This window comes from Diuraphis noxia, unplaced genomic scaffold (genome assembly GCF_037042655.1).
Source record: "Diuraphis noxia isolate RWA-SAM2 unplaced genomic scaffold, SU_Dnox_SAM2 contig0001, whole genome shotgun sequence".
NCBI lineage: Eukaryota > Metazoa > Arthropoda > Insecta > Hemiptera > Aphididae > Diuraphis > Diuraphis noxia.
In genome coordinates, this window is record NW_028301711.1 from 20,787,800 (window position 1) to 20,812,932 (window position 25,133).

General features: G+C 27.1%; 1 protein-coding gene and 1 non-coding gene across 5 annotated transcripts in view; both read right to left on the bottom strand.

Moving 5' to 3' along the window:
* LOC107168779 (uncharacterized) overlaps window positions 1-25,133 on the bottom strand; it is a 132,315-nt gene that overhangs the window by 68,539 nt on the left and 38,643 nt on the right. For all 4 annotated transcript variants that reach the window (XM_089218074.1, XM_089218073.1, XM_089218075.1 and 1 more), the window contains 2 exons: window positions 20,965-21,127; window positions 13,734-14,707 (listed from right to left, as the gene is read on the bottom strand). In XM_089218074.1, coding sequence (XP_089074200.1) covers window positions 13,734-14,707; window positions 20,965-21,127 — 1,137 coding nt within the window. The remainder of the gene's footprint in view (window positions 1-13,733; window positions 14,708-20,964; window positions 21,128-25,133) is intronic.
* Window positions 6,276-6,348, bottom strand: TRNAT-UGU (transfer RNA threonine (anticodon UGU)). The gene has a single exon. It is a non-coding gene; the product is annotated as a tRNA-Thr (tRNA).

Sequence of the window (25,133 nt, forward strand, 5' to 3'; positions counted from 1 at the left end):
TTATACATTATATAAACACAGTTTGTGATAAGTTAGCGACTTATAATAATAAACATAAAATTATTAATGATTTCCCAATACCATACATCTAAGTGAGAGTGTAAATGTGTAGTATACATATCGCTACCCAATATGACATTATCAAAACACAGTTCACACATAGTAAAGTTAACGAGTCGTTTATATACATAAAACATTGTATACTTCACACTTATGGTGAAATATTTTAGTTTTCCTAAGACCATCAACTTAACGTTTAGAAAGTTAGTATGTACAAAATCTAATTGCTTAGCTATTATTTCAACAATTTAAATGTATCCTAAAATAATTGAAAATATTATCTGGATTAATCTTTTAACATGGCAAATAAGTAGATAATATTTTACCAATCCATGGCTTAAAATGTTACCATTACCTAAATATATTAGAAATCGAAAGGTATCTAGTCCTACAAATGTTAATAACCAGTCAGTATGTTCCCAGTCGTATACTTCAGTACACAAACATTTATCGTTTTACGTTTAATATTTATAACGAAATTTATTTTTAAAGTGTTTATTAGTTCAAACACTCACTACTCCCTACTCCCTAGTCTATGAGAGTCAATACTGTGCGCGACCATACACATCATGTCATACCACACCCTTCCCCTCCCATCAATACCTAATGCTTACCAACCCCCATCCCCTCAATCAATGTCTAACATATACCACACCATAACACTCCATAGGTTAGGTTATAGAGTACTAGCCCTTAATCAACCTAGCCCATCCAGGTACCTACTATCGTGTACGTGTGCGACCATATACATCATACTACACCATACTTCACTACAATCAATGACTAGTATATACCACTGAATTAGTAAATTAAATAATATAATACTATTTAAAACGTACAATTGATATATTAGGAAAGAATTTCTATATATTATATCATATTTATATAAACACTATATTATACTATACCTACCTAGTACATATCACACCTTACCCCCACCTACCATCAATGTCTATCACTAAAAATGTATATATTATAAAATTCTCAACATAATGATAGGTAACTTTATAGTTATCTAAGACATTATTATATGAGGTATGTTGGTTTAACATTTCACATACATATATGATATATGTATATTATATTATTATAGTTTTAAAATATAGAATAATAACAATATTAATTATTATAAACATTGTAAATGATTAACTAATAGTCTGTTTAGTAAGAACATTCTTATTTCTTAATTTAGTGAATCGTTAAATTATATATCCATACGTTGATATTATATAATATATTAATAATATGTATACCATATAAATAAGTAATTATTAACGATACCTCATAATCTTTAATCGATGTGAAATATGAAAGTCTATCTGTATAACTTATATTTAATAAATATTAACACTATGACGAATTTTTAACAAAAAAATGTTATGCCTCCAGAGAGAATCGAACTCCCCACCCCTAGTTTACAAGACCAGTGCTCTAGCCTCTAACCACTGAACTATGAAGACCATATATCTATAACTGAATAAATTGTTATCTCCATTACTCGCACCTTAAGAATTATACTTCAAACTACTATACTGATATATCATACTTCGATTATCTTCCTCCGATAGTAATATTTAACTAAGTGTAAAATTCTATTTAATTATCAGACATATATATTATTACGCTTTAATATATTGCATACAAACACCAACGAGTATATATGATATTACTAAATTTGAAAGTGTTTCACTTTTAATTAACCTTTAATATCTGTAGGAAAATTAACAACCACTGATAATTTTATAAACGATCAAATCTAATTTAAATGATATTTCGATCGTCTTTCGATGTAATGATTATACATAAAGTGTATGATATTATTATATCAATGTAAATAATAAAATTTTTTTAAATGTTTATTGTTATATAGTAGTATTATTCTTTTTTAAATTATATATATTACATACAGTAGTAAAATCTTAAATTGATATACATTATAAATATGAAAATAATAAATACCTATACGTTCTATTCCGCTTTAGGCTTTTCTATGTATGAAATCAGTATATAATATAACATATGCTTAACCCTTAGAGATTATTATATATTCAAAAACATCCGAAAATCATTGAAAAGCTAACTCTCTAAGTTTTATACTATGTTATAATATGTTATAGGGTAAAACAAATTATTTTAAAACATGTATCATATGTATAATATTCATATTAAATTTATAACACCGTACAATAATTATTGTATGGAGCTACTCACTATTATAATATTTTCAATTAGAAGTCATAGAAAATACTAAATATTACACTTTAAACTTAGGAAGAATATTCATACTAAAGTAATAATATACAATGTTATTTTTTTATTTGATAAAATAATTTTAACTTAATAATATTAGACCTCTATTACCGATGTATCGTATAAATACTGAGAAGGAATATTTCAAATAAAATATATTTTACTATATACACGAGACACAATATATACATTTAATTAAAACAATTTAATCGATATACATTACATATCATAGATCATGTAGAAACTATCTAGACATGAAAATATCGTAATATATATATATATATTTTTAACAATGTTAAAGGTATTAAACATACATACAATGTGGTGATTATTAAGACAATGTCGATTAATATAAATTATTTATATATATAAATTTAAACTCTATACTAAATAATGTTAAATACTTATGAATTAATTAACAATTATTATATTTTTTATAATTATATTTTGAAGCAATTATTTATTATAAACTTATATGTCGAATAGTTCTTTAATGGGTATATTTCTAAACATTTTATATATTCGAATGGATACCGTGGGTGGGTGAAGGAGCATTTATTACATAAATAACCTCACCCCTTATTCGAATATACAAGTTCATCGGCTGGCGTGACAGTCAGTTGTACATCAAGTAATCTCCGAGTATCGCGAATAAAATGATAATCTACTAATATCAAAGAGGTAGGGTCCACCTTTGAATTAATTTCTTTATTAATTTCTTGACGATAGATATTAATCCACCTCTTATCAGGAGCGGTATGAGTACGTGTATGCATTTTTTCATACACACGTCGATTCGTCGACATATTGAATTAATAACACCGTCCGATAATTGTAAATACCTACTCACTATTATAATATTTTCAATTAGAAGTTATAGAAAATACTAAATATTACACTTCAAACTTAGGAAGAATATTCATACTTGATAAAATAATATTAACTTAACAATATTAGACCTTTATTACCAATATATCATATAAATACTAAGAAGTATTTCGAATAAAATATTTTTTACTATATACACGAGATATAATATAATATAAATATAATTAAAACAATTTAATCGATTTTACAATACATGTTATGGATTGTATATCAACTAAATATAAAAATATCGTAATATATTATTTTTTTAACAATGTTAAAGGTATTAAAAATATACAATAGGATGATTATTAAGATAATGTGGATTAATAGAAATTATAAATTACATATATATAAATTTCAACTATATACTAAATAATGTTAAATACTTATGAATTAATTAACAAATAGATTATATTTTAAAGCAATTATTTATTATAAACTTATTTAGTTAATTAATGGGTATATTTCTAAAAAAATTATATATTCGAATGGATATTGTGGGTGGGTGAAGGAGCATTTATTACATAAATAACCTCACCGCTTATTTGAATATACAAGTGCATCGGCTAGCGGACAGCCAGTTGAACATCAAGTAATCTCCGAGTATCGCGAATAAAATGATAATCTGTTAATATCGAAGAGGCAGGACCCAGTTTTAAATTTATTTCTTTATTAATTCCCTCACGATAGATATTAATCCACCTCTTATCAGGAGCGGTATGCGTACGTGTGCACATTTTTTCATACACACATCGATTCGTTGACATACCACTCCTGATATAGTTTAAGGGATAATTATTATAACGATATAGTTCCCTCCTCTTAGCCATTATATAGTTTACCATTACACGTTTATAGATCGAATATTATGGAGTTTCTTATCTCCTGACTCTCTGACGATGAATTCATGATTTTCCTACACGTTGAAATGTCTGGAGTGGTGTCACCCGTCAATTCTTCTAATTATGAAAGTAGTTAGAAACCATTAATTATGGGGATAGAATTATTTCCTATCATGAAACAAAACAAAATAAAAAATTACATACCATTTTTCTCTCAGTCTGTGTAGGTTCGATATACAGGTATGTCTGTTGGATAATTATATGCACCACCTCAAATGAAATCTCGTATCTTAACGTGATATATATTAACTATTCCGTTAGTAATAATATTAAACTTTTAGCGTTATATTACGTAATTTGTGTTGATTATTTCTAAAAATATCATGAAAACACGCTATACATTGAGTGTATAGTATACTATATAACATATTATTCCTCATCACACCTTTTAGAGAATGAGTGATATGCTCAGTTTCTTAACATCTTAGTATGAAATTTAAATCACATTGCTACGATTTCTATTAACTTCTATTAACATGAAGATAAATATTTGTTTAAAGCTTTAAATTGTAAATAAAATATATATGTATATATATTCAAATAATAACGTTGTGTATCAAGTCCTATTCATTACCCTTACCTTATAAGTCCTTCGAAAATGTTGATTGAAAAAAAAAATATATATAAAATAATATACACTCATTAAAAAATATGTTAATAATATTATTGCTCAAACAACCTTATACTGGCTAACAACAAATATTAGGAACATGACAACCTTAATTATTATTATATAAGTAAATATCAATTCAAATCAATTACCTAATTGTTGTATGACTTTGTAACGCATTACAAACTCCATGGACGTTAACCAATCGTGTTTCATACAAGTAAGTTTCATAGAATTTTTCGAGTGAAAACAATAATAATTAATAACTATTCTTATGTTATAGATTGAAGAAGATAACATCAAAACCTGCAAACAAAACTCAAATATGTACCCAAAGATTTTGAATGTTGTTTTTGTTATCATTATATTTTATTTGATAGACAAGAAGTTTGTCTTACAGACGTACGAAATACATTTTCAGTTGTGACTTACCTTTATCGGATTCCTGAACTCAATAATGAGAGTCATGGTTATCAAATAAAATATAATGATTCACTCGAAAAATTCTATGAAACTTACTTGTATGAAACACGATTGGTTAACGTCCATGGAGTTTGTAATGCGTTACAAAGTCATACAACAATTAGGTAATTGATTTGAATTGATATTTACTTAAACTCATACGACATCAATGTCTAAAATGGTGTATTTCTGAAACAATTATACGAAAATCAACTATCATACAACCAATCATCTTAAATCAATTTGAAATATTTACCGAGTATCTCGATAGAGAACTTAGTAAAATGGAATCCATACCAAGAACGAGTGAAGAAATGATTATATTTATTAAAAATATACATGATGATCATATTATTGAAAATAGTCCTAAGCATGATGTTAATTTCATCAGTCAACTCAAAATGTTTGGATATACACAATTAGCAGAACATTCGATACAACGTTGGAATAGGGAGATGACGTCATCAGAGGTATGTTAAAAAATATATTTATACCTCTTATAAAAAATAATAATAAATTAATTATTTTTAGCTATTTAATGGAAATGCGACTTCACCAACCTCACCAACAAACATCATGATAGACAATACATTTGATACACAAAATGAGGAAGGAGGTGTCTTCAAAGCAGAGGTAATTTATAAAATAATAATAATAAAATTTATAATTATTTTATATTTGTATACTTTTTCAGTCATACGATTCAATTCATGATCTACTCCAATCATTTGATGCTAATGATGGTCCTGATTTTTTCAACACACAATACTCACCTCATCCGCTAACGTACGCTACTTTTCCAAGATCATTACACAGAATAAAAAGAGCAAACTCGTTTCAATAATTGTAATGAATTAACAATTTATATGAAATTAAAAAAAAAAAAAGATATGATATATATTATACATGTTTTCATTTATTGAAATAATATTAAGTTTTAAAATCGATATTTACAATGTTCTTACTTAACAATATTTCAAAGTGTTTATTATTTCACTATATCAAATATAACTTTCATTTTATTTCCATTTTAAAGATTATCATTAAGTTTAAATGTAAGCAGTACTCATCTGAATTTACACATAATCCTCATTCAACCTTATAGTAAAAAATAAATGTCATGCCTCCAGAGAGAATTGAACTTCCGACCTCTGGTTTACAAGACCAATGCTCTAACCACTGAACTATAGAGGCTATATATCAAAAAGTGACTAAATTTCAAGTATATCCACTATACCGAACTATGACTTTTATATATATATACATACATACATACATCTATAGATTCTAAATATAGATTTATTATCATACATAATATGAAGATTACATATACATTTAAATATATTATATATATATATATATATATATATATATATTATATATATATGTATATATAAATACATAATCAAACATAGTACAGATAAGTTTTTTGAAATAATTCATTACTTGGAAATATGAAGTTACTATATAATTATACCTACATAAATTTTATACTATCATACATAATCACATACCTTAAATTCTTAAACATTTATTTTAATATGATATGATATTTTTACAATAATATGATATATATATATATATATTTAAAAATATCTTAATGCTATGGAAAACTCTACACATATAATATATATGTATATGTATTATATATATACACATGATACTTACATATTTTATACTATAATGAAATAATAAAACCATCATGTATATATTATTAGAGATATGAATGGTGGTATATGAAAAGGATATCATATTAAAATATATAGAATCATAGGATCTAAATGAGATAATAATATTATATTCTACATTATACGAAAAATTTATATACTTAGAAAATATGATAATAATAAATATATTTAAATATAACCTAAGCTTATCACTTACATGTTGATTCTTACTTCATCCCCCATCTCTCTCACATACATATCTATCATATACATGTGGAGTGTTATTATAAATATCTAAATGATGGTAATCATATCATCAACATGATGCTATTTACTTCTAAATAATAACAACTATATTATCTTACAAATATATTTACTCGCTTCCATGTATGTTTTATCTTATAATATAAACCTAAGCTTATCACTTACATGTTGATCCTCACCTCACCCTCCATCACTCTCATATATATCGATCATATACATGTAAGGTGTTATCTTATCATAGATATCTAAATGATGGTAATCATATCACTAACATGATGCTATTTACATCTAAATAATAACACTCATATTATCTTACAAATATATTTACTCACTTTCATGTATGTTTTTTATCTTATAATATAGTATAATTCATACAAATATACCTATATACATACATTCATACATACCTATATCTGTATCACTATACCTATTGAGCCGATCGATTATTTCAATCATTCAATTTTTTATAAGTATTCACGAGTGATTTTTCAAACATTAATCAACTTATCAATCTTTCGAGTACTTAGCACACATTATAACTTAAACCTGATTCTAAACCATTGATGATTAAATGTATATGTATAAGATGATTAACTAATAAGCTATTTAGTAGGTTAAGTTAAGTTTGAAATGATGTTTTAATTGTTTTGTTTTCTATCTTCTAATATATCTTAATAGTGATATATTATCATACATTAAATTTTAACACGAGATCCCCCCCCCCCATATTGTAAAACATTTAATATCTATGTGTAAAATAGATGTGTAGAGTGGTTTGGTATAAAATATTTATATTTAGATATTATAATACATAGAATAATACTAATAATAATAATAATAATAATAATAATAATAATTTAATGAAAAAATCATTATATTACAATATATATAATGGAAAAATTATTAAGAAAAGATTTATTAAGGTTAATAGAAATTATAGGTATATAAATTTTATATAAAGGTTATATTAAATTAAATACTAGTGAATTAATTAACAATCATTAGTTTATTTAAGACAATTATTTATTATAAACATATATGTATCGTGATTAATTAAAGGATATATTTCTAACATTTTTTTGTATTCAAATCGATAATTAGGGTGGGTGAAAGAGCATTTATAACATATATTCCCAAACCATTTATTAGGAAATAAGAGTGCATCAGCTAGCGTGTTAGCCGATCGAATATCTAACACTTTTCGAGTATCGCGAATAAAATAATAATCCAATGTAATCACGAATAGCAAGCTTTTATGAAAACGTATATAGACCAGCTATGCGCTTACTGGTTTAGACTAAACCATGGTTATCTACACAAAAATAGCTGTGGACTAAACACAGTTATTTTAGAGTTATTTTAAGTATTGTTATAGCCCTTAAAAATAACTCATTATACTATAATATTACTATAAAATATGGTGGTATTATACTAAATCTATTAACGATCATTACTCGGAGGTATCTGGGGGGGATTTTACTATCATCGTGATCACCGGCGTCACTGATGATGTCGTCAAAGACTCTGATATACTTAAATTAATTTTTTTTTTTTAAAGGTTTTACTGTATTATTTTAATTATAAAAAAATGAATACTAATATATTATTACTTTAGTATGGATATTCCTTCAAAGTTTGAAGGGGTAATACTCAATATTACATATGTATTCTGATTGGAAATATTATAATAGTAGCTATAATAATTATAAGATGATGTTATTAATTTAAATATGAATATTATAGATATAATAACGTTTAAACTGTTAACATTTCAACAGACATTAAAGATTAATTGAAAGTTTAACTAAACTTTCACATCTCATAATAATATATTTAATTTTTGATACTCATGAACAATATATTATTTAAATGTAATATATTTAACTGATAATTAAATATAATTTTTCACTTAAGAACATATTACTTTCGATAGAAGATAATCGAACATCATTTAAATTAGATTCGATTGTTTTATAATATTATTACTGATTATTAAAACTTTGTTAGTTATTAAAGGATAATTATATAAGTAAAAACAATTTTTCACAGTCTGTAATAACATTTTCAAGAGTTTTATTCCAACTAGTTGTATATAATATATCAATGTGTGATACCTATAGTAACATATACCTACATAATGCTTAATCATTACATTATAGAGAGATATTTCACATATCATTAAAATTAAAAGTGTAATATATTTATATGATAGTTAAATATAATTTTTCTCCTATGTAGGTATATATTATTTTTGAGAGAAGAAAATCGAATATGATTTAAATTAGAATCCATCGTTTATAATATATTATCGATAGCTATTACCCCTCCAACAGTTATTAAAGGATAATTAAAAGTGATACACTTTCATAATAAAATATCAATATAAATTATACTAATATAATATTATATTCGAATTTACATAATAGATATTATACTCAATATTATTTAATTAAATATGAATAATACTCGATATTATTTATTTACACATGAACTCGATCGCGAAGTATATCATCAATCAGATAGGTATAGGTAGATTGTAGAGTATGGATATGTATAATAATATAGTATATTTTCTATAATAAACATGAATAAGAGGGGTAAGACTATTTATGGATTGGAGGAGGTAAGCGTAAGACCGTATATTGATAGGAGAATGGAAGAGGATTTTTAGGAGGAGGTTGTATGTATATGATAGGAAATCAGCCCTCTTATATCTGACCTCGTTACATAGTGTTAAAGTATATGGTATATCTATTTTTCATAATAGGTTTATCATAACATATTGATATCTACAGTTAAGATATTAGAAAACTTGATCTATCATGTTAATATAAATATAATAATGTAATTTTTCTAATGAGTTTTGTTTGAATGTGAAATTTCTAGGCTAATAGAAAAAATATAGTAGCTAATTATATTATTGGTATTGGTAATGTTATGTATAAACACCACTCTGCATAATATGTATTAAATATATATAAATATTATTTATATTGAAATACATATAATCTTATACTTAAATGTATATTACTATCGAAATAAGATAATTGAATATCATTTAAATTAGATTTGATTGTTTATAATATTATCGAAGGCTATTAACACTTCAGAATTTATTAAAGGATAATTAAAAGTGGAAGACTTTCTTAATAACATTTCCAATACTTTCATCCGCTGGTAGTTGTATACAATAGCTCAATGTATTATATTTGAATATATATAATATATAATTTCTACTATATTGAAGAGGGTGGTGAGGAAGGTATATATATAAATAGAGGGGTATGTATATGATAGGAATAGATAAGAGGGGGGGTGTAAGGCCGAGCATGGATGGTAGGGGGATGGGCAGGGTATGGTATGTGATGGATGAGAGGGGAGAGTATATTATTTTATTTACTTATCTCAAAATTATTCAAAAATATATATATTTTTTTTTTCGGTGAGGGGGGGGGGGGTATGTGATAAGTATAGATGGGAGGGGGATGGGCAGGGCATGACATGGATGAGAGGGGAGGGGGCACGGCCGAGCACGGTCGAGCACGGTCGCGATAGCTCGAACCATAGGGCGGGCGGGGTAATGGGATCTGCGGGATTTGCGGGGTATACAGAACCTACCAAAACATACTACTCGCAATTTACAGCTTCAGGGGGTGCCTGCAAATATGCACTTTAGAAAATGACCAACATGGGATGTAACAGGATTTTTTTTATTTTAATAGTGAGCTATATCTGTGAAAACAAAGTTTATTGCATTCCATATACCCATGTAGGCACTTTATACTAGGTGAGTAATTTTTATTAGAAAACCGTGATGCGTTCCCCGTTATAAGCAAGTATAAAATTTCATATGAATTTAATACGGTTAGTGGGTTGAGTCAAGAGTAGTGGTTGAGTTGTCTTCGACTTAAACTAACGCAAAACTTCATGTTAAATTTTAAATTCTTAATAATCAATTTTCTTCTGTTAATTTTAATATTGGAGTCATTTTAAAGGTAAGAATATTATTTGACTATTTAAAGCATATTTATTTAAAGCACTATTTAATTTTGTTGGCATTTTTTGATATCTTAATAAATTTTAAAATAGACGATCATATCTTGCTTTAAAACTAAGATATCGAAGAAAAAAATTTTTTTTTAATTTTAACTTTTAAGATCGATAATAGATCGATTCTCTACAGTCTTTAATATTAATAATGATCGAACAAAATTAATTATTATTATTACTGGACATTTTTAATTAGTTAGAGTAATTATTAAAGTGTTATTAGTAAGAGTATAGGTAACAACATATTTTATAACATGAAATTTAAAACAACAGCAAATGCCTTAAGTTTTATCCACCACCCCCTTCAAAAAGATATTCCCTTAACTAGAGTAAGTTTAACTACTTTCAAGATCATCTATAGACTATTTTGTATTGGAGTTGATGAAAACTAAAAGTCTTTGCTTTTGATTTAAATTCTACACTCATATATTGAACATTTTATTTTTCAACTATAGAGGAGTGAAGCTTTTAGAAATAAATATGAAACTGACTGCCATAATATACTTTTTAATATATTATACTATTTCGAAAAGCTAGGTTACAAAGTAAGTCTCCGCTGCAAAATATGTAACACATACTAAAAACTGTTTTGTGTGGCAAAGAACAAATAAAACTGCAGTAAAAACTAACGAAATTTTCACCACACAAGAAAGAAAACTTTGGCTGTGCAATATCGTTTTTGTTTTTTCGATATTGGAACTAAAAAAAAAGTTTGAAATACACAAAATAATGAATATTGAAACAATAAGAACTTTTTTCATATAATGTTATGTATTGTTCTCCGCCTATATTAATTTGGCGCTTTACTATGTTGTTCATATTTTGTAAGAAGACAACACATACGAGTGTAGCTATCTTTTAAGTCCATCACTATTATACAGGTAATCTTTTCAAATTCCATGTGACAATTGATATGGAAATCATATTGCTTCTATTATCTGGTGCCCACCATTTTCGTCGCAAAAGATTTAAAAGATCATGTATAATCAGCATTATAATAACATACACATTAATGTTATACATCGTAATTGATCGAACGGTAGATCTCAGACGATTTCAAAGTCGATATCCCCATTATTTTAGAACTTTATTATTATTACTATATTATTTAAAAAATATATTTAGTATTCTATATAGTATTTGATTATATACAGTGAAATGGCATTTCTCAAATGAGAGTTTTAAAAGTTGAATACCGAGCTACGATTGTTGATGATAATTTAAAACAGTGTTTTCGTAAAAAGCAGTTAGCAACTATTCACCATATTATAATTAACTGGTCAACGGTTTATATGCAATGACACACTTCTACGCCAACTGTATAATGCAGTTTATTTATTTTTAAATTCTTTATAAATTTAATGTGAAACACACATTTTTTAAATACCTTTACATTTTAATTTTATTTCTCAGTACATTTATCATTATATATTAGTAATGAATAAAGACTTAAAAATATATTTTTTTTTTTATGTTTTTCGGTGCTCAAAATATACCGAATTTGTTTTGAACATATATATGTCGTATCCACTTAGTGTAATCGTATTTTTCATGAAATGGATATCCATTTCATGAACTACGATCATATCGGGTAAGTCAAATTTTAGTTCATGAAATGGACATATATTTTATCCATTTCATGAAATGAAAACTGTTATTTTACACTTTGTGTAATATTTTAAATTAATTACATCAATAATAGGTAACTTTTCGTGAAATTGAAATCTTTAAATACTACATATTATATTAAACTCTTATTTGTTATGAAAAAATACAATCAGATTATTATAATATAGCAACTATATAATAATATAATTACCTTTATATTATAACTTTTCCTGGAAATCGAAATCTTTAAATACTAAATATTATATTAATAAACTCTGATTTGTTATGAAAAAATAAAATCAGTTTAAATTAAGTTTACTTTTTAATCTATTACATTATTATAATTATTTATAATAATAATAAAAATAAAAATAAATTATAAATTATAACTTATTTTTACAAATATTAGTGTTATGGCAACGACTGTTACACTTTACAGAAGCTTTAAAACAAGCACATCGTTTTGATTCACATTTACAAGTACAACTTAAAAAACCTTGTCCCCCAGAAATATGAGAAACTGTTTCACATAATGTGAGTTCTTTATCATTATTAACTTCAGTAGTTTAAAAAAAATTAAATGTCGCGGGTTTCAAATTTGCTGAATTGTACCACCCTTTTACTAAACCATATTGAGTTCCGAGTTGGTGAAGTTTATGTTTGTTCTGATTAACAATAACTGCAATTACATTTTTTTAACTGTGGTTGAATTTAGAGATTTTAGAATTTTTTTAAATTTAAAGATTTCAATTTCACAAAAAGTTATCTATTGATGTAATTAATTTAAAATATTACAAAAAGTGTAAAATAAGAGTTTTCATTTCATGAAATGGATAAAATATATGTCCATTTCATGAAAAATACGATTACACTAAGTGGATGCGACATATACATATATATATTTATCTACCTATGCTCAGGATATGTTCAAAACAAATCGGCCACGCCTAATTCTTATTACACTTACAAATATTATAATTTTATACTGACCGGTCAACGTGTTGGCCAACTGCCGCTTTCGGAGGCTCGTTACACCGTCAGCGCCCGTCGGACTGCTCAGCTCGTCCTCGTCCTCGGGTATGGTATACACGTCCGAAACGTTTGCGGAGTTCGCATTGCCTCCATAATACGCTTGCTGTTCGCTGCAATACTGCTCCTCGCGCCTCTGTTGCTGCTGTTGCTGCTGCTGCTGCTGTTGCTGATGCTGCTGTTGCTGTTGCTGCTGCTGCTGCTGCAGCTGCTGCATCCGGGTGGTATCGACGTCGTCCAACAGCACTTGGCCGTTCTCGTCCAGCATGGGCATCGGCCGCAAGTTCATCAGCTCGACTCCGCCTCCGGCCAGACACTCGGCCAGGCTCACGTCATCACTAGAATCGGACCCTGAACGCTCTCCCTGAAGCTGCTGCTGTTGCTGCTGCAGTAGCTGTTGCTGTTGCTGCAACTGTAGCTGTTGCTGCTGGTGGTATTGCTGAGAGTTTCCGCCATCACCGACTCCATACGGCATGGATACCTCGTTTTCCGGCGATACGGGTGACAACTGTTCGTCGGGTGACATCTGTTGTTGGTTGTAATCGTCGAAACCGCGTTGCTGGATGTGCCGCCTGGCCGCTGCCGCCGCAGCTGAATTGTAACCACTGTGTTGCTGATATGACCCGCCGGTGGGTTGCTGATACGCCGAAGTAGTGGTAGATTGTTGGTATGCCGAATTAGTGGCGGGTTGTTGGTACGCCGAAGTAGTGACGTGTTGCTGCTGCTGCGAGTACGGCGACGATCCTGCACCACCGGCGCCCTCCCTGTGCTGTTGCTGGTAGACGTTACGGTCTTGATACGACGCGTTTTGTTGTTGTTGCACACTACTTTTGCTGTTGTTGCCGTTGTAGTACGAGGTGTCTTGACCACCGGATGACGTGTAACCCCCGTTTGTGGCGTTTTCGCCTCGAGAAGATGACGTCATCGCCATCGTTCTGTATAACACACAAAAACGGATAATAACCAAATGAACAAAAATATAGCGCGAACAGATTGAAAATATTTGAAAAATGATGCAATAATATGATTGGTGAATGTTTATAATACATTGCTTATACTATATTGTTTGAATATTTTGTGGGAATTTCAGGCCTCTACGGTTATTTATTTTTAAATTAAATCAAAATAAAATCCAAATATTTATGGATTAATCCATAACTTTGTGAAAATTCCAGTTTCCCATATATTTTTCTTACCTATTTTGAAAAGTATTGGGAATTTCCAATCCCATTATTAATTATATATAATTTTCCATCAGAAAATACAGTTAAACTAACCCCAGAAAAACTAAAGATTTTACAAAATTACATTTTTTTTAGGGGGGTGTGGGAGTGTAATAACGAATTTTCATCAGATTCCGGTATAAACCTGAAATTAGGCCCACACCTCAAAGATTTAACACTATTTTGCGCCTATTATACTGGTTAACATGAAACCCATAGATTTTTTTATTTTAAACATGTTGATTAGAAGATACATACTTAGTTTTGTATGTACCTAACCATTTTTTACGGCCCAAGTTCAGCTTTTTTATTTTAGTCATACAATAATATTTATTGTCTAGGAATCGTTTTAAAATCAAAATTGGCAGTGTAATAATTTAATATTAAATATTTATTCATAACATTTACGCATTACTCTTCGTTTCGTCAATTCGTTTAGCATTTATAAAATATTGTCTACATCAATATTCGTTAGAATGAAATAAGTCTCGAAGAAGAACATAATATCCTGCACTGGGATCAATAAAATTTGATACCTTTTTTAAATTAAGTTTTTCCCGAAACATACTCAACCAATTTTACTCATATTAACCCGAATAGAATAATTTTGAATATCGAATTGAATTTTTATTCCCGTTGTTTGAACAACTGAATACCTGCATCCATCACTAGACACCAGAAACTCAAATAAAATATACGATTTGGATGCAAAGCCCTTATTATGCCTGCACGCACGAGTGTAAAAAAAATACCATACTTGCTGCTTATGTGTATATTTATGTTTGAATTAACACCGCCAAAGGTGGTACCTACACGTGTAATCGAATAAAACGCGTCAAACATAATCATAGAGTTTTGTGTTTTTTCATTTTTTTCATTTTTTTTTTTTTATCATTTCAGTATTATTTTAAGTGCCGTTTTATTGATTAAGCCGTCAGCAGGTGGCCCTATGTATTGTTGCGCCTAATTTCGTTTTCTTCGGAATATTTAAATAAACATGAGCACGCAAACAAAATAATAAATATGTAACTCTATATATTTATATACGTTTTCGTCGAAAAATTAGCAACCCACACGAATCTTTTGTCCTTTGCGCTGTCTTGAAGGGCAAACGTAAATTGCGTCCAACGAAGGGAAAAAAATTGTAAATTGCACCCGGTATTTTTCAGCTATAAATTTTTGTATAATAAATTGCACCCGGAGTTTGAGTTTTTCAAGCATAAATTTCTATGCAGTAAATTGCACTCGATAGAAATATTATTTTTATGATAGTTATTCAGCATTACTCAGAGGACACTACAATGAGGCGGGCTATCACAGTCCTCCAAAAATATTTTTTTGGTTTGCTTGGTTAAAAGAACTTTTTTTTAAAATATTATGGTATTAACAATAGTTTTGTATATTTTTTTGTTAGGTTAAAAATTTTAAAGATAAAAATTATAGTTATAAGTTATCTGCATAGTAATAAGACATAAACTTCACATATTCAGCCCTTATAAAAGTTTTTACATTGTATTGTTGAATAATTATCCCATTTTTAAAAATTTTTTTTTTTATAGGTACTTGGTGTTTAAAATTTATACGGTTTGTTTACACTATTAATTTTTATATAAATTTCAGATTGTAACTTTAATATTTTATCCAAAAAATTATAAATATGAGGATGAGATGTATAAAAGATTTAATTAAAATAAGTGTGGAAGGATCCACAAGCATTAGTTGTCACTGTTAACGTTACAGGAGCTGTTGTCCTAATATTTGAAGAAAAATCAGCAAATAAAATATAATATGTATTTAAAATATAGCAAGAACATTTTCTAAGTTGATCATCTTCAGGCATCGTAGGCATTAACTCATAGTTACTATAATCACAAACATTTTACTATGATCGAAATTAACTATACCCATTTTAGATCCCAAAAAATTCTGGGGATTCACCATACCTATTTTAGAAACATAAAAATCCCAGGCACAATTTACTGTAGTACTTTTACTACCTGTTTAATGAGGGCGTAATTTTCAAGCGCCCATCTTGAAACGACAACTATTGGCTTTTTGGTTGTAATTCGTTTTCAACCCGGCGGCGGAGACAATGCAATTATAATTATTATTATAGTCTATAGGTAGAAGAAGTTTTGTTGAACAGTCGCCAACACTGTTCAAGAGAAAAATATACCCTCAGAGGTAATTCACAAACTGAGTGATTTTATTATAATTATTTTTTTTTTAAACCAGGTAAGTTAATATAATAATATACATTAATGAGAAAAATTCAAAAGTTAATTTAATTTTTGGTCAAATTAGTCAAGCTGCAACCTATTCAAAAAGTGAATTAAATGAAAATAAGTTTTCATTTAATTAAATACAATATAACGTGCAATATTGGTACCAATATAGGCTATACTTAATTTTTTTACCAACTCAAACCTATATTAATCATAGTGTTTTAATAATATTTCCGAGAAAAAATTTTCATCGTTGAAAAAAAACAATTCATACCAGAAAACATAAGCTGAAATATTTTTCGACATGATAACGAAAACGGTTGAAATATAATGAAATAAAATTTAAAACAAAATAAATTGCTTACCTTCTTGAAATGAAAATTTAAATTGTTGTTTTCGCGTTAATTAAAAAACAATTAATTCAAGTCAGTCGATGGAAAGTATAATGAATTAGTTAAGTCAAAAAGCAAACTTTGTGATTTACATAAGTAGGTGAACACCTACGTTCTACGTTTCATTTGCACATGGCTATCTTCAATCATACATTTTATAATGAATATTATTATTATTAAAATATAAGTACAATATTTTTTTTTGTCGATATGACGTTTAGTTTACTCACTACGATATCAGTGATTATAAACATATGAACCTAAATATGGTAAAAATATGTTCTTCACAGAATGTGAAACCATATTCTAGTAGATATAATCATATTATAAAGGTATTCGAAGACCTCGGATGTTTAAACGGTGTCCGCCTGGTAAAAATTAAAAATATCTTTTTAAAACAATAATGTCTCAAACTCTCAATCTATGAAAACCTTTGTGTATTTTGCAAATATTTCTCCGGTATCAAAGTATGATTTACGTCTTCATAATATGATTGTAGTCATGTATGTATTCTATGGACTTTAAATTAGTATAATATGCAGCTATATATACTATTGATACTACTAAGTCGTTAGGATTGCATACACGTCAAGTATTTAAATAATATAATAAATGAGAGAATTAAAAAAAAAAGAGAAAAAAAATTACTCTTATTTCTTATAGACAATCAAATTTATATAAAAAGTTAATACAAATCAGCTGGCCAACCACCGTGATAATTATTGCCATTTCGGTTGATTGGGTAGAGTGTTTGTAAATATCTACCTTGATTAGCTTAAACTGAACGCCTAAACTCTTACATATTAACACGCTATACTGCCACAACATATACAGAACTAAAAGATATCAATCAATACACCATGATTTTTCAGTGAAAAATATTTCAATTGACCAAAGGCTTGAATTCGCTGCTATTACTTCTTCCTGTTTAAACTACATTTTATGTAATATTTTATCGATGAAATATTTTTAATTTTCTATTTTCGATTAAAATCTCGCACAATGCAGTAAAATTTAATATTAAAAATTACCTGCTCATAAGTATATGTTAACAAGATATAAGTACATTTTTAACAAATAAATATTAACGATATTTAGTTAGATACAATTCATCTGATTACATTATAATTTATAGAGGTAGTTTGATAAATTATTTGATCAAATATAACTATTATGTTATAATCGTCTCGGAATTATCAGAGATATACTACAAAAATGCACCCAAGACACAGGTGTAGCTAAATTGCCTAACCGAAATGCCGGGTCACGATATTTTTACAATTGAAATAAATCAATAAAAGTAAAAAAAAAAGTGGGTAAGTGAATAGTGGATATCACTCTGCTGTAGAGTACCTTACAAGTAGATTACTCTTGTGGATGATATTAAATTTGAATTCAATGAAATAATACTATTGTATACGAAAAACCATTCTCAGTGGAGACGGTTCGTCAGTCTAGGATAATATGTTATATACTATATTAATTATTTTGTTATTAAAAAAATATTAAGATACCTATTAAAATAAATAGAGCATCGTAAGTGGATGTCACTTACCTACGTTTTTTTACTTATATTTCAATTGTAAAAATATCGTGACCCGGCGTTCAGGATAGGCAATTTAGCTACACCTGTGTCTTGGGTGCATTTTTATAGTATATCTGATAATTCCGAGACGATCATAACTTAATAGTTATATTTGATCAAATAATTTATCAAACTACCTCTATAAATTATAATGTAATTGAATGTATTGAATGTAACTAAATATTGTTAATATTTATTTGTTAAATATGTATCTTGTTAACATATACTTATAAGTAGGGCCCGGATTTATATGCAATATCATAAGTTATAAGTTATAAGTAATAAAATAACTAATAAAATATGATATGGTAAATATTTGAGAAGCAGCAACTTTTTCGGCTCTGCAACATTTTCTGTTGTGAACATTTTTTATTTATCCTTCGAACGAATTCGATAACTACAGTACATTTGATAAAATTTTAAAAATAACTAAATTATTGGAAACGAACGGAATAACCTGTGCGTCGGCAATAGTAACTAAAATGTACCTACTGTTTGTTTTCTTTAGCATATTCATTATTCAATACAATTTAGTTTATTTTCATTTTATATAAAATAGGTATGCTTGTAAATAGCACTTAAAACTCAAAATTAACAAAATAGCACTAAAAATCACAAATATGCAAATATTATCAAAATAAAATTTCGTATATGACATTAGAGAAGTTTAAAACAATTTTGTATTTTACTCTGAATGTCCTAAGACCAACCAATAAAAATATGCATTTTCTAGAACTTCCGAGCCCTGGTTATAACTATAGAATGTAATAATTATATAACCACCACTGTTTATGAGGTCCCACTAATATTGGTTTACAATTATTATGATTTAGGAAATACTAATAATTTATATTTATTAAAATCTAATATATTATACTATTTTTATGAAGTAAAATATTTAAATTGAAAACCTTTTTGGTACGGTCACCTGGGAAAAGATTTTTTAATATTTGAATTGTGTTTCCTATTTATATTACTTATTGTTAGAAATTTTTACATCTGAAATAATCTCCTGATTTTTTATATAATAAGATATCAAATTCACTAGTTATCTTATTTTTTTTTTTTAAGTTTTGAAAATTAATGTTATTTTAATAATATTAATAATAATAAATAACAATAATAATAAAAAAATATAAAAAAAATATTATCGTTTTAATAATATAATTTTAGTATAATTTTAATTATACTTGTAAAAATAAAAATAAAAAACAATTGCACAACTACAAAATCATTAGGATGCTCAGAATCGCAATGTGGTGAGTTATTACTGTATTTATCAAAGCTCAAGTACGTAGAATCGGTTTTATAACTCAATAGCGAAGTGTTACATATTTTAAGAAAAACCACGTGACAAAGTATGTCACTAAAAAAAATTCCGGATTCATTCGAACAGTGTTTTTATAATTAACCACAAATAGACGAATACAACGTATTAAAAATAATATTACACCCAAACAATGTAGAGAATCGAACGATTTGTTTTAATGAGCATGTATCAACGCAAGATGATATTTTAATTTTAATGACTCATGATTAAGGTATAGCTGCAGGTTATGTACATTCACACAGTATTAATCCTTTCAGAGCTAAATTATTGTTTACATTGCCACCACTATTTTAGTTAGTATGCAAATTTGGGAACCGTTGAAATCCGTGATTCGAGGAATACTAGTTCATCCAACCACAACATTTAATACCCAAAAAGACGTAACACGCCTATGTTAGGTTTAAGTTTATAATGCCAATATAAATTCTGCGGGTTACCTGGTCATTGTCAAATGCGGTGGCGCTACCGGTGTGATTTCCGTGGCGTCCATGTTCTTTGCCTTGGCCATGACGTTCTGGATCAATGCGCGCTCCTCGACGCTCAGGTGGCTCAGGTCCAAGCTCAACGGGTCCGGATCGGCAGTCGAGGTTTCTAGTATGCCTGTAAAATAAAAAAAACACATACAATATTACGGAAATTATATAATAATAATAATAACACTGCGCGATAAACCACTATAATAATTATTAGTAAGAAGATGCTTTTTATTTGTATATTTGAAATGGCAGACACAAAATAAACATCAACTTAAAAATTACTTTACTTAGAAAGTCTTTCATATAATTTTTTCAATAAGTTAAATACATATTTATCATCAACAAAAATACAAAGTTAAAGTACAGAATATACTATAAAAAGTAGATATTTATATAGTAATACAAATACTTTTCAAGTAGGTATATATTTTTTTTCACTTAATAATCAATAAGTACCAATTATTTTTTCTTTGATGTTTAAACTCAAAGCAATGAAGTGTTTCGTTTAAATTTTATAATATTATATATTTAATATTATATATATTCTATAACTATACAGTATCATAATGCTGTGTACGAATAAAAAGTCCTAACACTTATAGGCTGAATATGAGGCTAACGGTTTTAATTTTTTAATATTTTGTAATATACTCAATAATATAATAGTCTTTTTTAAAAGTAAAAGATTCTATCTGTGAACAGTTTTTAGTTTAAAAAATGTTTATGTTTTGAACGAAAAAGTTACGAGTGTCCTGTATTTGACCTATAAAAACTTAATTTTTTAAAACTCACAAGCCCGATTTTTCTTAAAATTATGGTTTTTTTTATCATAAGTATTATGATAGTATAACGTAGTGTATAATGTTAATATGTTAATGTGAATATGTAATACTGACGTGTTCATAGAAATCATGGATATAATTTATTATAATCTCACTCTTTCGCGCTCAATTTATTTCACCGAATTTGACTAGGTCAAATAATTATTATTATTGTCATAATGTTTTTTCTTAATATATTGAATTGAAAATTTTAAAGTTAATGCTATCCTACAAAATTTTATAAGAGTTTATATTTTATAAACTCTAAGCAGTCTGAGCTATTTGTAGGGAACACCACTAGAGTTTAAAGGCTTGGAACGTAGGTATGTATACTGCTCACCGGTAGTTAATAGAATAATAACTAACACGATAATATATCGTATTTATGAACTTATACATACTTACCTAGGAACCTACGTCATAACTCATAATATAGTAGGCTCAGAAAGGATGAAAGGATGAAAAATAAATACAGTGAAACCTCCTTTAACGGACACTTCCCAATAGCGGACAGCTCCAAATAACGGACGGAATTTTGGGAACGGTGAAATGTGTACTCACTGTATTTCCCCTCTTAATAGCGGACATCTGCAAATAGCGGACGACATTTAAACGACCGAGAGTGTCCGGTATTTAGAGGTTTCACTGTATTCATTTAAAGAGTGTCGTGTAACAACATGATTGATGTACAACATGCACTTCATAACACTAAATGTTATGAACTATGTTATGCAAAAGAAATAATATTAACAGAGGGCTTCAATCTGAATTTATAAAATTATTTGTCAAATATCTCCAAAGATGAAATTATGGGCTAAATTAAATTTCAAACTTAAAATAGGTATTTCGTCAAACATAATTAATTAGACAAAACAAATACTTTGCAATGAGCACAATAACCTGGTCAATATATCGATAACCGATATTAAAATTGAAGATTTCTATATCACTAAACTATGTTTTGAATGAATGTTAAGAAATTTACAGTCCCTAGCCATACTATTATTGCTTATAGTTTATTTTGTTATAGTATTATACTTATACATTAATATTATTGTAATATTTTCTATATTTAGATTTGTTTTAATATTGTATTGACAATAATAGGTACCTATATTGCATTTTTTTCCAAATATATACCTAGGAAAAGTATTATTTATATTGATTAAACAATTAAATTCTATCAATCACTATTCAAATGGTATTTTATATTCATAAGATTTATTATTGTTTTAATTTTAGAGTCAATACTGACTTAGGTAGAGAAACGGCGAGAAGTTCGTTGAATAAATAACCTAAAATTAATCAAAATATTTCAAAAATATCACTGTTTATACTGTAATAATAACATCACAACTTTAGACCCCGCAATTAATGTTTTTGAATTGTAGCAAGATAACTAAATTTGTTCTTATTCTTTAAAATTTCCAATTTTGTCAACCTTTTATTTTTAAATGAGCATGTGAGGAAAAATTGTAATACTATATTTTTTAGATTTTAAGTTTGAACTTATGAAGAATCATTTACTCAAAATTCAAGCCAAAACTATGTTATGGAACATTTTAAATTTTTATCCGTTTTTAAATAAGTAAATAATGATTTATAACTTTTAATAAGTTTAAAAAAAAAGTTTTTGCCAACACTTTAATTTCAAATGCATTTAATCTAACAAGACGTGTATTTTTATGATTATTTAAAATTGAAATTAAAAAAAAATGCAAGATGGGTCTTGTACGAACTTTTTAAGATTTTGCCTTATTCTAAATAGCTTTACTAACACATTCAAAAATATACCAAAAAGATCGAACATTTCAAATGCCTTTATAACTTTATAACTAGCTTAAATGTATTCAATAAAATTTTAAATAGAAAATTATACATTAAATAACAGTGGGATGTTTGAGCTTCTAAGATCAACACTTTTTTAATTACAATAAGTAAAACTAAAATTGTTTGGTGAAAAATCATTATTTTTATACTTGACTGCTTGAATATCCAATTCCGTCTTCATTAAACTTCTAACACTCATAAAATGATAAAATAATATTCATGGAATGACACTCAACTTTTTTTATAATTCTCGTAAAAAAACTTATATGGAATCTTCAATTAAATTTTCAAATACTTGTTATGAATATAAAAGCATTTAAGAATTTTTAACAAGAAAATAATAATTTGTGATTTTATTGAATTTCGTCAACATCAAAGTTAAAACACACATATCTAAATTAGTTCGTATAATTTATTTTTTGAATTACAACAAAATAACAAAATCGGTTTTGTGAGAAAATTTATTTTTTCCCAACTATTGAGATAAATAACTTTCCATAGAAATTGGAATTATTGACTTTTAACCACCCTGGAACCAATTATATCCACTTTCCTATCAAGAATTATATTTAAGATTTTATACCTCCTCAAAAGACAACGATAGATAAACAAAATTAACAATATAGTTAATAACAATTCATAATTTAGAATTAATAAACTTTTGAGGCATGTTACAAATATAAATATGCACTTTTTTTTTATTTAAAAACTATAATTTATCAACTTTGAAAAAAAAAATTAAATTACTTGTGAAAACGGGAATTTACATAGGAGGCATAGGTACCTACTTAAAAAACAATAGATATCATATAGTTTCAGTATTTGAATAAAATAATGATAACATTTAACCACGTGGTTAAACTTTGACTAAAAAATTATTGAAACTTAACATTTTAAACTAAATAAAAATGGAAAATTTGGAGCATTTGTAAATAATACGTACCTAAACGATAAATAGGTAACTAAGAATAACGTCATGATTAGAATATCGTAAGTGTATAACATTTAACACAAAAGAATGTAACGTTAAAAATTATCATGGAAATCCATTCGTTTCAATATTATTTATTATTAAATAACTATGTATATGATAATACTTGTTATATTATACTGGTGGTTATCATTCTATAATATTATTATTTTTTATTTAATATTATCAGTGGCAAACATACCACAACATTAATAATTTAATGAAAGCTGCAAAACTGATTAAATTTGTCATAACAAAAATATATATATAACTACTCTGGATCTGTAAATACTGAAGGAGGGCTGTTTTCAAGAATTAACTATAGGTAGTAAAAATTAGAATGCAAAATGTATTATTGCACAATTATTATTATATACCTATAACGATTTTATAATATATTAAAATTATGTTTCATCATTATTTTTTTAACTGTATACATAGTTTAGTACTATGCACATAGATAATACATAAAACAAACTCGATAATCGAATCTGTTTTAAGTCTCATAC